The sequence below is a fragment of the Ciconia boyciana genome, chromosome 7 (genome assembly GCF_034638445.1).
Source record: "Ciconia boyciana chromosome 7, ASM3463844v1, whole genome shotgun sequence".
NCBI lineage: Eukaryota > Metazoa > Chordata > Aves > Ciconiiformes > Ciconiidae > Ciconia > Ciconia boyciana.
Window position 1 is genome coordinate 1,315,043 of NC_132940.1, and position 16,950 is coordinate 1,331,992.

At 40.7% G+C, this 16,950-nt stretch overlaps 1 protein-coding gene across 3 annotated transcripts; it reads left to right on the plus strand.

Annotated features, from left to right (window-relative positions):
- The first annotated feature begins 1,734 nt into the window (after positions 1-1,734).
- On the plus strand, positions 1,735-14,049 carry ZRANB2 (zinc finger RANBP2-type containing 2). 3 transcript variants are annotated; one of them, XM_072867374.1, is made up of 10 exons: positions 1,735-1,906; positions 2,276-2,328; positions 2,468-2,576; positions 3,880-3,962; positions 5,594-5,670; positions 6,255-6,392; positions 7,262-7,434; positions 9,651-9,737; positions 11,146-11,368; positions 11,520-11,659. In XM_072867374.1, the coding sequence occupies exons 1-9, from the start codon at positions 1,851-1,853 to the stop codon at positions 11,339-11,341; spliced, it is 972 nt and encodes a 323-aa protein (XP_072723475.1). In that variant the 5' UTR covers positions 1,735-1,850; the 3' UTR covers positions 11,342-11,368; positions 11,520-11,659. The 3 variants fall into 3 exon arrangements, with proteins under 3 accessions (XP_072723475.1, XP_072723476.1, XP_072723474.1); XM_072867375.1 differs by lacking the exon at positions 11,520-11,659 and adding an exon at positions 11,487-11,501; XM_072867373.1 differs by lacking the exon at positions 11,146-11,368 and adding an exon at positions 12,220-14,049 and having other exon boundaries at positions 1,741-1,906; positions 11,520-11,684.
- The last annotated feature ends 2,901 nt before the right edge of the window (positions 14,050-16,950 follow it).

Sequence of the window (16,950 nt, forward strand, 5' to 3'; positions counted from 1 at the left end):
TCTGCATTCTCCAGCTTTTTTCCAGCTCTTTTTTATTTACTTCATTTTAAAGATCCGTGCTGACAAAGTGACCAAAGAAGATTTATTGCCATCTACTACAGCGTTAAGCCCCTGATCTCTCATTTAAGCTTAGATTGATTTTTCAGTGCCATAAAGGATTGTCGTTTTGAGAAAAAAAATTGCTAATCGAGGTTTTAAATTTTGCAGGCTGCACTGCCCGTCTGTGAAGCACCCCTTCTTAAGCAGGCCGTGCACACAAACACAAGTGCAGCGCAGGACCTGTTGCTGTTGTAGTCCCCGTCGGTGAGCTCTGCAGCGGCCGCCCAGCCACCATCTCCTGTTCGTCTGGTACCTTCCCCTTGTTCTTCGAATTCTGGAGTAGAGAAAACCAAGATTTTTCACAGCCCTTGTTCAAAATCCCAGCACAGCCCTTCACCTGGGACCTCCTCCGGCTGCACAAAAACGCAGGTTTAGTCCTTTCTGATTATTATGGACATTTCATAACTGGGAATTTGTACACAAGCCTCTGCGGCAGACAAACCAGACACCCCAACACATTTTTCCAGTGCACTCACGCAGTTTTATACTTGTATAAATAAATAGCAATAACGCTGTCATCTTGCCTCATGAACTGGAGAGTGGATGTGATAAAAACCAGCCCCGTAACCAGATTCCAGATGATTTTTCCACAGGATGTGGCTACAGCACGCGAGGGAAAGGGAATAAAAACCACCACGAAAGTGCTATAAATAAGCACATTGCGTGTACTTAATTAGGTAACGCTGGTCAACCTAAGCGCAGCAGATCTTGCCGCACCATTATCAGTCCAAAAAGAAAAAGGAAGGGGGGTCAGTGGTGGTTTGAAAGAGAAGCTGCCAAGGGCCCGGGGTGCCGGTGCTGCTCTGACGTGGCTGCGCTCGGCCGGCACGGCCACGGGCACCCCGGGCACAGGCGGGAACGGGGGCTGGCATCCCGCGGCCGGAACAAACCCACCAGCAAACCACCAAACGGGTTTTTAATCATCATTTTTTGAAGTATTTTTTTAAATAATGGATTTACTTGAACATGCTAACATTAATATTTATACCGATGCTCTGTCATGTTCGTATTTAATGCCCTCTGTATGGTCTTATGGGGGTTTCGTTAGGGCCATCACACTGAGAAACAAGTCTGAACCTTGCGCGCTCTCTCGCCTGTGAAAGTGAGGCCTTATTTAATTTTTTTAATTATATATCTATTTCATTATACATAAGCTGATGGTTTCTCTGTTTATTTTCCTGAAGTGAAGGTGTACACGCAGGAATTCACCGGCAGGCTTTCCTCGTCAGGAGCCCGGGCAGTTCTGTCCCTGGGACTTTGGGGTGACAGAGCCACAGCAACAGCTGCAGGAAAATAAACCGCCATGCATAAACGAGCTCATATACGAGCGACTGTCACACTGCCAGGGCTGACGAAGACTCCCTCGCCCCGCCGGGCCGGTTCCCGCCTCGCAGAGCAGCCCCCGTCCCCCCGCCCGCCCCCTCCCCTCAGGCACACAGCCCGCCCATGGCGGCCGCGGCCACCGCCGGGGCGCACTGCGCATGCGTCGTGTGTCGTCGGTCCCCCCCGCCCTCCGCCGCCGCACACGGCCCTCCGGCCCGCTGGGGGGCGCGCTTCCTTCGCGCCCTCTTCCCGCGGCCGGGCTGAGGCGGCCGAGCCGCTGCCTGACCAAAATCCCGCCCGGAGGCGGCCCCGCTCGCTGCGGCAGCAGGGCGCAGGCGCGGCGGACAGCCCGCCCGCCGCAGGGCCCCGGTCCTCTTCCGCGGCGGCGGCGCTGGGCGCTCGGCTCGGTCGGCTCGGCGGGGCCCAAGATGTCGACCAAGAATTTCCGCGTGAGCGACGGGGACTGGATCTGCCCCGACAAGAAGTGAGCGCGGGGGGCACCGCCCGCCCGCCGCGGGGTCCGGCTGCGGCGCGGCGCGGCACGGGACAGGACGGCCCCGCGGGGCAGCGCCAGGTCCGGGCGGCCCCGGGGAGCCGCGGCCGCCCTCCCGCCGGGCCGGGGCGGCTCCGGGGCGAGCTTCCCTGCAGGGTTCCGCAGCTCCTGGCCGCTGTCGTGCGGCGGGTCCGGCAGCGGCCCGCCCCGGCGTCGGGCACGGCCTGAGAAACTTGGGGGTTTAATTTGGAGCAGACCCGGTTTGAAATAGAAAGGCGTTTTTCTTCAAGTCTCGTGTGTGCGCCTTTTCCAGCCTTCAGCTGCCCAGCGTCTTCGTTCTCTTTCTGTTTTTATTTTCAGGTGTGGGAACGTTAACTTTGCTAGAAGAACCAGCTGTAACAGATGTGGGAGAGGTGAGTATCTTAAATGATCCAGCTTTTTCTCCTCGTCTACTTCTGCCCTTTTTAAAGAAAAGAATATTGAATCTTTTTAATCAGTCATAAAGCGAGACGTTTGAGAACTGTTTGCTTTTTGTTTTTTTTTCTTTTCCAGAAAAAACGACAGAAGCCAAAATGATGAAAGCTGGAGGGACTGAAATAGGAAAGACGCTTGCTGAAAAGAGTCGTGGCCTCTTCAGTGCTAACGACTGGCAGTGTAAAACGTATGCCCTTGTAAAAAAATGCAGAGTGTTCTCTTAGAGCCACACGACATGGCTACAATATAATACTTAATTTTGGCAGTATAAATTTACTTGTACTGATCAGTACAAAGTACTGATCAAAACCCGTAGCTGTTCCACGAGTAGTGTTTTGCTGTGAGGATAGCATTCATTTCTGCTTGCTGGACAGCAGTTAGTTAATTAACATGTCTGGAAAAAGATAAAAAAAATCAAGCTTAGAAAGGTAAAAGTTCATGTTTTTCTCTGATAAGCCGAGACACTTCTAAAGCTCGGAAGAAACGCGTAAATGGCAGTAACACCGTCATTGCAGTATTGTATTTTATTGTTAACCCTCACTAAATCTTCAGTGAGTTACATAGTTAAATTCTTGGATGTTTCTCCAAGCCATCAATTGAGCATATTAAGATCTAAATTAGAAAAGGACTACTTCAATAAAATGCTTTGATTTTTGAAAGGTGCTTTCAGATTTTCTGGAGCACTTTTAGGGGTTTCAGGTTTTGCTGATTGAGTGAGCCATCTGACCAGTGAAACCTGAATTTTTTTATTTTCTTCTGTCAGAACTTAGCTGTGTTCAGCCTGGTGGGGTTCCATTTCCGCTGTTCTGCAGCACGAGGCAGGCAGGTTTCCTGGGCAGCGCCGTGGGTCCCGGTCTCTGAGGGAATCCACTTGATGGCACGCTTCAGGATTGTGGTGTCTTTCCAAGTTCGTAGCTAGGCTGTGTCTTGTGGACCTCCTGCTCTCCTCTTGGGACCGAGCAGCATCCTGGTGGTAGTGTTACAGACGGATGAAGTATGAGTGGCCTTTTCGGGCGCTGTAAGATAGAAATGCAGTAACGGAAGCATATAACTGTAGCTGTGCATCGGTGGATGTCGATGACTGCTCACAAGCTTTATTCCTGTGGTAGCTTCTTTGTTAACTCTTCTGAACTGTGAATGCCACTAGTGGAGAGTAATGAGGAATTTTGACACTTTTTGTGTAGTCTGACTTCTGTTAACTTGTCTGCCTCACTGTTAATTTTACGTCATTCCCCTTGATTTGTCCAGTATGGTCATCTTCCCGTCATCCTCGTGCTGGTGAAATACCTATGGACTCTCCTGCAGTTCTTTGTGCCTTGGTGGCTGTTGGCCTTGGAGTCCGTTGTGTTGTACTAGTGACTGCACATCACTGCTAAAACTTGGCAAATACAACTTTATGATTTTTTTTTTAAGTGTTGCCTCAACACTTAGGCTTTTTGATTTGAAATAAAATGTTCCTTTTTTCTGTTTTGTTCTTTTTGCCTCTGAAGATGTGGTAATGTGAACTGGGCCAGAAGATCAGAATGTAATATGTGTAATACTCCAAAGTACGCTAAATTGGAGGAAAGGACAGGTAAGGTGTATATGGTTTTAAAATACTCAAGTTACTGTAAGGAAATTTATTTTTATAAATCACAATCTAATTTAATAAAAGGGCTTGTTTTCACAGCAGAACTAGCAAAGCTGGATGATCTTCCATATGTAAATAAATCTGTAGGTTCTTAGACTTGATTACTTTTAGTAAGTAAAAGTGTAAAGTGTGTGATGGTTTCATTTGGAAAGTCAACAAATATTCAGCTTAAACTGCCTCTGTATTTGATTTTGATACTGAGACATTTGGAAGGAGTAATGCAACATTTTATTAAACTCCAAAAGGCCTAGTGTATATATAGTGTCCATCTACAGAGGACTCAGCAGTCACAAGAACAGTGTTGGAAGGCTGTATCGATTAGACTGTTATCTCTTAACGAGGTTTGAGGTTTGGTCATGCTGTAACGCATTTTAAGTTCCTCCTGCATTAACAATGAACCCAGCTGTAACTAGAACAGAGGATATCCTTACAGTGCGGTCGCAACTATTTATACTGTTACCGCTGCAGATGAGGTCAGGCAGAGAATTTAATGCATAGAGTGTAACGCTAATACATATAAAAAAAGAAGCATGGAGAAGAGCACAGAGCTTATTATTCAAAAGGAAAAAGAATATTATTTAATATTCTTATTTAATATTGTAAAAAATATTAAAGAATAATATGTAATTGTATTTCATATATTTCATATAATTAGATATTTTTAGTATTTAATTAATTTTTCGAGTTCTGGTGTCCTTCAGAGTAAATTTGCAGTCCTGTGCAGGATGCCTAGCGCGTTGCACACTCTTGCAGTAAATGACAGAGTCAGCTGAAATTAAAATGAGACGCTGAAGTTTTCTACTCACATTATAAAAAGGAGTAGAAAGATTCTTAAGGCAAATCTTGCAGTTGTACAATTCAGAGCAGCTACAGGAATTGCTCCCTGAGGAGATATATATATAAAAATATATATAGATATATATATGAGCTTATGTCACAGAATAATTGCGATATGGGAGCAGACTGGCGTGCCCAGAAGCCACCGAGGAGGCTGCCTGCACATGGGACCTGGCTGTGGCAAAGAGGCTGCAGCAACGCCAGCAGCCTGGAAAGCAGTTAGCGAGTGTTGCCCTCACCTCACGTTTCATGGCCTGCTTTCCTGAGAAAGCAGGAAATCCCTCTCAGAGCAGGGATTTTGGTCTTCGAGGCCAGTAGCCTTTATTCTAGCCCCTCGGAAGGGGGGGGGCTGTGTTTATCCTCCTGTGTTTATCCACACCAAGGCAATTGTCAGGCGCTGCAGTCCCGCCAGAGCTCTTCTGGGAAGCTGGTTGCTCAGCACAGCTATAATCCTGATGGTTTTTTTTTTCTTTCCATTCTTTTAAATGCTATTGCTTCTGTGTTGTTATGTGTCTTAATCCATTTTCTCAATTAGGTTTCTGAGGAACTATATTTAATAAACGTGAGTGGGAACAATTCATGTTCCTCTTGAGATCATATTACATTCTTACGGCATATATCTATAAATCCACTGAAGGCTTCCGGAACCTCTGTGAAAGTGTATTCTGAACTTTGTGCTTAATGTAGCTGAATTTGGTGCAGCTCAAGAGATTGTCTTGTTTTACCCCTTTTTAAAGGATACGGAGGAGGATTTAATGAACGAGAGAATGTTGAATATATAGAACGTGAAGAATCAGACGGGGAGTATGATGAGGTAAGATTAGGTACATGTATTACTCTGGAGAGACGCGTATTGTGTGATTTGTTATTTGGGATACATACATTTGCATTTGGCTTCCTTATGGGGAAGAGCGCTCGTCAGAAATACATTGTAATGCATCTGTCAAATGCTCGAGTCTGAAAGTTTTGAACTGAAAGTGAATGCATCTGTTTTGTCTTTTGGGGGGTTAAAAGCTAAGAATGAGTTCAAATTAAACTCGTACAAGCTGAGTTCATTAAACTTCTTAGGGAGCTGGCTTCAGGGTCATGCATGTTGTTTTCAGCCAGATGTTCAACATTGTTTTATAAAGATATCCCCTAGACACAAATATAAAATACTCTTTTGTTAAATTCAGATTTCCATTAATCTTGTCTGTGGGTACTAATTGTATCGAAGACAAGCATCTCTTTAGAAAGTTTCTTGTTGCTAATTGATGTTTCATGCTACTTCTCCTTCCCTTTGAGCAATACCTTATTTGAAATTGATGTGTATTTATTTTCTTATAGAAGTTTTGTCAAAAAATACAGTTGGAAATTACTTTTCATTAAATCGTATTCTAATGGAATAAAATTTCTTAGTTTGGACGCAAAAAGAAAAAGTATAGAGGGAAGCCGGTTGGTCCTGCATCTATCCTGAAGGAAGTAGAAGATAAGGAATCTGAAGGGGAAGATGAGGAGGATGAGGATGAAGATCTCTCCAAATATAAATTGGATGAGGTAGCGTGTTTTGAGGTTTTTTTCTAGCAATTATTTTTTAATTATTACTACAGTGCTGTTTAGTATTAGTAGGTAAGGTTTGGTCTGTATTTTTAGCTGCCTTTAGAGCCATGTAGAGGAGTAGCTATCAGAATAATGGTGCCTACAGCTTCTGTGAAGTATGTGCACAAGTTCTGTTTTGTTCTAAATGTAGAAGATGTATAATTTTTTTAAAACCATAGAAAAATAAAAGCTTATCTGAGATCAGAAACAAAAATTTTGAGATCTTTATTTGGAACCTTTATGTATGGTTACCATATAAAAGGAATGTTCTTGAATTTTACTCTTAGCCTTTTGAAACTACATCAGATTTATTTTTTTATAAAATGGAATAAAATATTCAGATATTTTTTCACCTTTCCTGAAATACATGATCATCGCATGTTGGATTGTCCACATCTTTGGACAACAGTCCTGCAGAGACATGTGTATATGTTTATTTTTAACACAGCAGTCACCAAATTCTGCATATGAAGCATGTCTGCAGAATTGTGCTATGGTTATAGATTTTGAGTCTGAAAATTCTTCCAGGCACTCATTTAAAGTAACCGGTAAAAATGAATGTCTGTATTTTCATTAACTTCATTAAATAACAGAAAATGGGACTTCAGATGGGGTTTTTTCAGCTTTCTAATAGTTTGCTTTGAAACACAAATTTTCAGTCACTGTTTACTCTTAAAACTTTTGGATGTCATTAAATGCACTGACAGCAGGATTTTCAAAGGTTGGAAAAAATCACAAAATAAAGCATAGAATAAGTAAAAAACACTAACTGAAGAAAACAGTCAAAATACTTCTTAAGTATTTTTTGTATATCTGCATTTTTTCAGGATGAGGATGAAGATGATGCTGACCTTTCAAAATATAATCTTGATGCCAGTGAAGAAGAGGACACTAATAAGAAAAAGAAATCCAATAGGCGCAGTCGTTCTAAGTCTCGATCTTCCCACTCACGATCTTCATCGCGCTCATCCTCTCATTCAAGCTCAAGGTCTAGGTCCAGGTAAACGGGTACAGGTCAAGGGTAACGCCAGGCAAAATGTCAGTATCTAACTTCTTTATTTACTTTTTTTTCTTGATTGCCTTACAGTTTTAGTTTAATAATGTTAACAATTTTATGTACAGAATTTACACAGGTAGATAATGTTCTGACCTTCTGTGGATCCTTGGTAGGGAGGCTTTGTATGTCTTGTTGCTTGTTTTAGTAAATTTAAGCTGACACTTCAATTGAATCCTTCAAATAAATTTTAAAATATAACTTATTTTCAATTTTATTTTTAGGCTTGTTGGCCATATGTGATTGAATGGGTGAACTTTTTTTAGCAATGTTGAGTAGAGTCGTTGAACAGAGAAGCAGAGGGGTGGTATTGTTGAAGTGGGAGGAGGTGGCAGAAGAGGGCAGTGATGATGCAGTCCAGACAGATTCAGTGAAAGGACAGAATGGAAAATGTCCTGGAAATAAAGACAAGAAACTTGAACTTAGTTTGACGGCAAGTGACAGAGCTTTAAGTACAGTGGCAACGTTGTCAGAATAACCCTAAAGTTTTATATTGATCATGGGGCCACAAAAAAAGGCTACTGGGAAGATTTAAGATCTCACATTATTATTTTAATTCAGTAATATACGAACAATCGATAAATGTTTTGTAATTATGTGATATAAATCATGTTGTAGCTTTTTAGCTGCCTTACAACTAATACAAGGATGATACTGATAGGTTTAAGACCTCAAATCGGTACTAGCTTATAGGGTTATACATAAAGTTCACATACCTAAAGTTCAAGTTTCTTCCAGTCTTCCCAGCTTTGTAACTGCACCTCTCTGCTCTCACCGCTGTGTCGCTGCCCAAATTCTTCAGACCCTCACACTAACCAGATGTCAGCCACTGTCTCTGTTTTGTCTTTCTCCCCATTGCTGTCATGCTTTTTTTCATGCTGCCTCTTCTGTAAAAAATTACATTCTTCACAATACCTATTGTCAGCCTCCCCGCTCCTTCAAATGCCGTCTTGAGACGTGGATTTGCCGCGTGGTTCCAAGGAGGAGCACTAAGTAAATAACAGTGACTAAGCTGACTGGCTGTCAGCAGTTTTTGTAAATGAAGTGAGATGTTTGAGGAAGTGGCTGTGTTGTCCTGTGTGAGGGTAGTATGCAGCCAGTACGGGCTGCATTTGAGTGCAGTTCTTAGGTGCAGGGGTGGGAAGGTCAAAGAAGACAGAAGAACTTCATCTGGCCCTAATTTTGTTCCTTAATTCATAAATGTTAACAGTAAAGTAAAAAGTAGCTTGTCATGACTGAAATTTGCTAGGGATCTTTCAACTTGCTGTTGAACTTTTTGCTTCTAGCTACAGATAATTAATTGGAAATATCAGTTGCCATTTGTGGATACTTCTTTGTGGTTTTTAAAAAGGTTTAAATATATTTTCCAGTTAGCATGTGTTCATACTGCTTTTGTTTTGCACAGTGAAATGAAAAAGGCATGGTAACAATATAAACTGGGAGATTGACAGCACGTGTAATATATTTTTCCTGAAAAGATTATTAGAATTTGATTGCAATGCCTTCTTTTTACAATGGATACTGCAAGTCTGCTACCATTTTTACATATCTTTTGTGGTTTGTGCTTTAAAGGAAATCCATCAACATAAAAAATTTGAAAATAATTTTGACTAGTTACAAGTAGTGTTAGATACATCCGTATTTTAGCCAAGAATTAACTACTACTTACTTTTTAATGCAGGGGAAAATCTTGACAAAAACTTGACACTGCTTACAGAATGCTTCTGAGAACTGACTTGGGCAAAATTTGAGCTAGCTAGTCCTAATACTCTTACCTACTCTGCTTTTCAAAGAAACTGATGGTTTTCAAGTTAAGGCACAAATTAAAAGTTAAGGCGTTGATTTCATGAAATAGTGCACAGATACGCAGTTGTTTCATTTTGCCAAATAACTGCAATCCTGTTTAATTTTTGTGCTTTGTTTTAGGAAACGTAATAAAAAGCTGACTTCATAAATTTTTTTAATGCACCATCTTACTATGTCAAAGTTCCTGTTTTAAAATGTACTGTGGTGATACTGGGGGAGTAGGAGGAAATTGTCACTTCTTTAGTGACTCTAGGCCACCTTGTATTGATACATCGTTGTCTCTACAGCTAACAGTAGCAGCTACTCTGCTAAATACAAGTCAGACACTGGAAAAAAAATCTTCCATGTTGTTTCAGGTCCCATTCAAGAAGTTCTTCCAGTTCCAGATCAAGATCTCGTTCCAGTTCCAGAGAACACTCTAGATCTCGTGGGTCGAAATCAAGGTGAATGAGGTAGCACTCTCTCCTTGCAGAGAGAAAAAAGGGCAGAAGAACCAACTGCTTGTTGATTTCATCGTAAAATTATGCCGGTCAAAAAACATTAACTCATTTTTATCTTGGAAGTCAGAATTCCTGGGGTCTCTGCACGAGGTTGTTACCACTACAGATGTATTTCTTGAGAATGCGAGGTTTTGGTTGAAGAGTTTAAGTCTGATCTAAGCTAGACGAGTGGACGCCACAGATCTTCACTTTGAAGGAAGAAGAATTTGAATGCATGTTTACTTGCTTCAGTAATTTTTGCTGGTTTTACTGTTTCCACTTTGGCTACTTGATGTGGAAGAACATTAGAAAACACGCTATACTTCTGGCTTTGTGTTTAGTGATAACTTATTTAACGTATCTAACTTCCACTAGATAGTGCTGCCATTATCTTTATAAACGTGGGGGGAATGTATAAAAATGGTGATAGCAAATCACGCGAGAAGCTGACAGGAGTTTGAGCTAGCTGACGTTTTCTGTGTGGCAGTAACTGAACTGTGCGGGGAAGAGTAACAGAAGCTTGTCAGTTCCTTGAGGTGTCCTTGCACAGGTGTCCTGTTGGCAGGACTTTCCTTTTGCGATGGAATGAAGAACTGTCCCACCTCCATGCATGCAGAGAACCTTAAAACTGTAAATAAGGAAGTCTGAGTTGGGAAGACCATTCACAAATGGTGCCACCGCCCTTTGGTGGCAGAAACGTGCTATGGATTATCACGTGAGGGTCAGCGCGAGATGGAATCCATGCTTTTAGGAAGAGGAAAAAGGGTGCCTGTGCCCCCGCTAGGTGCTGAAGTGACTCGTCAGCTGAGCTGGGTTATTCGCTTGTGCCACACGGCACCCACCGAGTGTCCTCAGTGTATGAGCTTGTGTGGAGTAGGACTGCTTTGTTATTTACTATGAGAGCCCTGAAAATATTTTACCAACACCATACACTGTGTTGGGTTTTTTTATTCAGCTTACTGAAAAAAAAATCCTGTTAGGTGTTTTTATATAATTTTGAAATTACAGTTTAGGACTTTCCTAGCTCTATTACTTTTTCCACAAGTGGGGTTTTTTTCTTGGTGTTTTTAGATAATCAAAGTGATTTTTGAGTGCTTGTAAGTGAAGCTGAAGCTGGCTCTTTTGGGTTTGTTTTTTTTGTTTTGTTTTGTTTTTTTAATGCCAAAATGACTGTATTCTAAGTGGGTTTTTCAAAATATTTTGGTTGTGGAAGGTCTTACTCTCTACCCAAATATATTCTGAGATTTGTAAATACACCTGAGGGCTTTTACTATTCTAGTAAGATGAACGTTACTTTACAATTTCCAATGTGAAATATCCATTAATATGAAGTGAAACACTGTTAAATCAGTATTACATCTGTGGTTTTCAGGCCATTTTGCTTTGTGAATTTAACTACTGAGGAAGGTCCTTACGTAGGCTACTTCCTGTCCCAGTCTCCCATCGCTTCTTTGTCAAAACGCGTCATTCTGGTGAATGCTGGAACGAGGTTTCCAAACCATTGGTGGTCTCTATATCAAGAAGCACTATTTAGCGAAATTTTATTAAGAAAACTACCACAGCAGTAGAAGTCTTTATTGGCAGATAACTAAGGAGTAAGTATTAAAGCATCCACAAATTTACTTGATAAAACACTGATGTAAATAGAGTAGTGAGTGTTCATGAAAACTGTCTCTTTTTTGTTCTTTCTTTGTTCTTTCTATATTATACCAGAATTAAATCTGATTTATTTCTTGATCAATAAAGATCCAGCTCCAGGTCCTACAGGGGGTCTTCCACCCCAAGAAAAAGATCTTACTCAAGCTCTCGTTCATCATCTTCCCCCGAAAGAAGCAAGAAGCGAAGTCGTTCTAGATCTTCTTCATCTGGTGATCGCAAAAAAAGACGATCGAGATCACGGTCACCCGAAAGGTTTGGGTTTATGTAGAATAAGAATGGGTGTATTTAAATGTGTGATTTTTTTTTTTTTTTTCTGAAGGACTTAGATTCACTGGGAGAGAATTGAATCTGATCAGTTATTCTGATACTAAAAGTAGTTTTGTCACTTCCCCTACTCTTAGTTCCTATTAAAACCTCTGTAATTGCTTTTTCCCACCCCGCCCCTCCAATGAAACTTCCTCCTGCTAGGAGCATGTTCCATAGAAAGACCTGAGTCGCCATTCTTTCAGTGTGTGAAAGTGTTAACATGTACATTATTGATTTATTTTCATGAGTAAATATTGCATTTAGAAATTGTATTCTACTTTCAGTATTAGACTTTAACATTTTTAGTATTAAATTCACATTCATGAGCTTAAAGTGGTTTAAAGTTATTTCTATATTCTTATAAGGCCCCTATCAGATATACTTGGCTTCCAGCTATTATAGGATACAGACTACTCAAAGTGGATGCTAAAATTAATTTCAACTTATTTCTTTGCATGCTTTCTCCATTTATATCTTACAGACGCCGCAGATCATCATCTGGATCTTCCCATTCTGGTTCCCGTACAAGTTCTAAAAAGAAATAATGTATTAAAGCTCACATTAAAAAAAAAAAAAAAAAAAAATCCAGTCAGTGCATGAGACATTTTTAAGAAGTTGGTGTCTTACTTGGTCAGAAGTGCTAAATCTGCTAGTAGAGGTGCATGTCTGTCCTTGCTTTCTGGAAAACTGCAGCTTTGTTCATTCATGAAACAAAAAGTGAGGTAGCATTTTAAGCCATAAATTCCCCAGAGGAGGTGTGAAGTTTTATTATTTGAGTAAGGGGTTTTTTTTAGTATTTTTAAAGACTCAGTTGCTCGATTCCTGGCTCTCATATGTATGAGCAGGCACAGGTTGGATATGTTCTAATATAACTCTGCTCTTCACGTGACAATGAACAAAGAAGGATCAGAGGAATATAGGAAGAACCCATGAGCTTTCTGCATCCAGCTCTGAGCTCGTTTGATGTAGCTCGTATGGGACCACGAAAGATTAGCGTAGCTGTAGGGGTGGTGTTACCCATTGGATGACAGTAGTGAGTACTTAGGTCTAATTATTTTTTATTTTTCTGTGTTGAAGTAACAGTATAGATGGATGCCCCTCTTTCTCTTTAGCTGTGCTCGGTGCAACATAGCTACTAAACACCCAGTCCATCATACGATTCTGTAGAGAGTGAATTAGACTTCATTCCTTCGAAGCGAGGCTGTTTGAGACATCGGGCGCTATCTGCTCCGTTGCTCGAGTCTCATAGCTGCCGGTGCCTGTCACTAGAAATTATTTGCTGCAGTCAGCGAAGTGCCCTTTCTGCAGTGGGTACTGGCTATGGTATTTTCACGTGCATGGACCCTGGACTCTGCGATTCTTTCTTAGGAAAGGATCGTTTAGGAACTGCTCTTGAGATGGAGGAATGTGGAACTAGCTTCTTGGAATCAAGTGAAGCTTCTGCAGGCCGTCTGTAAAATTCATTTTGGGCTGACTAAAATTTTCAAGGTATCTGAATTTTATTTCTATTTAAAAATGAGAATTAATAAACTGTAGAAAGTTCTGACATCTTAAATGTGTTCTTCATCGATCATTCTTTTTCTCTTAAACATAATTTATGGCTTAAAATGCTTTATTGAACCTATTTTACTAGCAATATCACATTAAAACTTGGTCTCTCTTGAGCTCCGTTTGGTTAAGAAAGGTTTAAGTATCGTCAGTGCCATCACAAGGTAAGTATGTTAAGGAACATTATTCTTTTCAAGCAAGCAAACAGCAATATATCTGCATTTATTTCAGTAGTAAAACTTCCAAACCCATTTTTGACTGCTGCTTTTTTTAAATGAACTGCACAAAAACAAACGGAGCAAAATTTAAAAACCACATTCTGCTTTCTTTTATTTTTTTTTTTTTAAGAAACTTCTTTTGGACTGGTATATAAGCAAAATGTTTTTGGTGTAGAACTATTTTGATAATCTTTTTGCAGAAAAAATGCAGTTTCTTCTTTAATGCTTTCTTTTATATCTAATTTCAATGCTAAATGTGTGTAGATTGCACAAGAGCAGGTTAGTCTTGTAACTGTGCCTCTGACTTCAAAGTCCAACTACTAAATTGTAAAAATCAGATCAGATAGATGCTATGTTGTTAGCCTTTGGTTTTTTCCTTGTTCTTTGTATTAAAATTGTTGCTGTACTTAACAGATGAAAGTTTTTAAATTTAGCAAATGCTAGGCTACAGACAAAGGAAAATTATGGTTTCATTTGGCTTAGATAAAATGTAAGGCAAAATGATTCTGTAGACAAGTGTAAATAAAACCTGTGAGTCAACTGTGCAGTGAGTGCTTTCTCTCGCATACATAAGCAAATCTTTCTTTATTACCTATACTAACAGATTATTTTGTGGTGGTTGTTCTCCTATGGTAGTGCAAGAAGGGCAGTATGTGCACTTACCTGGCCATATGTATCAGAAATTTTCAGATTGTTTCAGTTCTTTAAGTGCTGAAAATACTTTTGCATTTCAACAGCAACACATCTAAAATGAGCTTTTACAAAACTTCAAGGTATTTTCTTCTGTATGTGTTCCATGTCATCTCTTCAGAAAGCTTGTGGAGCAAGCGGTATGTTTAAATTATTTTGGTTACTACATTTTAAAATACAAAGGCACAGCGACTGTGGTAGTCTTTGTATGCCTGTTATAAATGACACACAGTACCTCTTTTAAGTTACTGGAGCCGATCCTTTTAAGTTTAAGGCTCGGCAAATAAATTAGAACCAAGCTATTAGAACTCAACGTGGTCCACCACTGATAAGGCACCAAGCTAGATTAAGCTCAGGCAGTAAAAAGGTGTGGGTTTACTGGAGTAGGGTGTTTGTGTGGGTGTGGGGGGTAGCATTATCTCCAGTGCCCTAGCAGGAAATTTTGCTGTTTCACTAGAAAATCTTTCCCTTGCCCTCATTGTAGTCCTTGGGGTCAGGTAAATTGCTGCCTATGGAAATAAACAAGTATTTCTGTGCAGCTTTATCAAAGATCAGTGACATTTGTAATGGCTAAGGAGGAAGTGTTGATGGGTTAAGTTTCAGGCTAATGTGCTTTTCTAAGAAAAATACATCCGTGAATAGTAATGGTGGGTTTGTGTAAGCATTCTTCGTTAGCAATTGAAAACTAGGAAGTGAGTCTAAATAAAAGCAGACTAGACTAATTTTCTGTACCTTTGGCAACAGAGTAAAATCCACTACTGAAAAATGTTTCTTTTTTTCTTCAGATAAGATAATAATAAAAAGCATTAAAATGTACATGTTGGTACATCTTAAAACAAGATTGCTTCATCTCCACACCAGGTAGCTAACTCCTGTACACTGCTGTCTGATGCAAGCAAGGGTGATGAACCACCGGAGGTTACAGTCGCTGTGTGAGCTCGCTCCTCTCGCTAACCCCCAAACTTAAACTTAGTGACAGTGGCCTACTGCAAGTTAGTTGTTACACCTCGTAATCTGCGCCATTTTCATCCTTTTCAGCGCGAGGCATTTGCTCCTTTGCTGTGCCTTACTCCATTGGGGGTTTTTGCACGTTGTTGATGATCAGCAGGCCAGTGTTTCAAATGACAGCATTTTAAATGCAATGGCACTGTCATCGCTCCGCCTTTAGGGAGTAATGAGCATAAATAACATTTCAAAAGTAGCGAAAAATCCTAACGTTGAACACATTTACTTGAAGCCTTTCTAATTTCAATGTAGCACTGCTAGACAAAGGTTGAAAACTTCCATGTAGGGCAGGATAACTTTAAATAGGAAGAGAGCATTGTGCCTCTCATCCAGGTATTGGAAAAGGCTTCTTAAAAATAAATTTTGAAAATCGAGAGCTGACCCATGGAGTTTGGCATTGCCGGGATGGTACAGGATGTGAATGGAGGGGCTGGGAGCAGAAGTTTTGTTCTCCGTCACCACCTCTAACTGGTAACCGTGATGTTTGAATGGAAGGACTTAAGGCTCCAGTCCTTTTCAAGTCAGGTATCAGCTGAGTTACTGAGATCCTACAGTGAATATTCTTACGCAGTATGAAAAGATACTTTAAATAGGGAAAAAAAAAAGTTTGACTGAAGCCAATGGACGTTTTAAGGGCCAGGCTAGTCCCACGTCCCCTCCAGTGCCGGCAGCGCGCCCTTCACTCTTCTCGGCTAAAGGCAAGGCCGCAGGATCAGCCTGTCTTTATGATCCATTCCTGTTGGAGGAGTTTCTCTCTCTGGGATCCTACCTCTGCTTGAGTCTATGCTACAGCTTTCATGTGCTTTAGGGAAAGAAACGCTGCAGCTAATGCTTTTAATCAATGCCATAGTTTGTTCTTGGAGCATTAATCAAAATGCATCACTGGTCATAGAACTTTCTGTCTGGACTTTCTTTAACAGAAAGGATTTTTTTTGTTCTTTAATCAGAAATAACAGCTAAGATGGTGTTTGTGTTGGGTTGGGGTTTTTTGTTGTTGTGGGTTGTTTGGTTTTTTTTAATGCTGAAAGTATAGATCTTTGTGCAAACTTTTCCAATATTTGGACAAGGGAGCAACAGGAGGAAGTAATGCTCCTGTAACAATTACGGCAACGGCTTTCAGCAAAGTCCTGCACGATTTACTAACTTTACCTGTCCTCCCATTACCAAAATGAGTGGTATATATTTATTGGGAAAACAGGTTGCTTACACATGCATTTAAAAAAAAAAAAAAGTCTGTAGAGTGCTTCATGCTTAGTTTGGAAAATGGAACTAATAAACTGAAAGCATCTTTCATCCAGAAATAACACACAACTAAGCTAACGGGGGCAAACTCCGGCTGTAGAACGGTGGGGCAGAAATACCAAGCACAGTACCGAACGACGGCACAGAAGCTTTCCAAATGGTGGAGGGGGGTGCAGAAAATGCCTGCTGAACTCACAGCAGCTCCAAATCACTGCCTCAGTGTTAGGATTAAAAAGGGGAGAGGGGAAAGGATATTTTCCCCTCGTTGCTTTTCCAGACTTTCTCCTGAAGCTGTGTACATCCGAGTTTAGCGTGAATATTGTTCCCAGCACTGGACTTATTTTGCAAATGGCATCCTGCTGTATATCTGCAAGATTAAAAGTTCTGGATTCCTTCATTTAAGGACAGATTGCCGTACTTGTTCTAGAAAGTAGAGAATTAACAAGCCACAGGTCAATCATTTATAAAGCAAGCCATAACTTCTAACATGGTTCTTATTTATGAGAAAT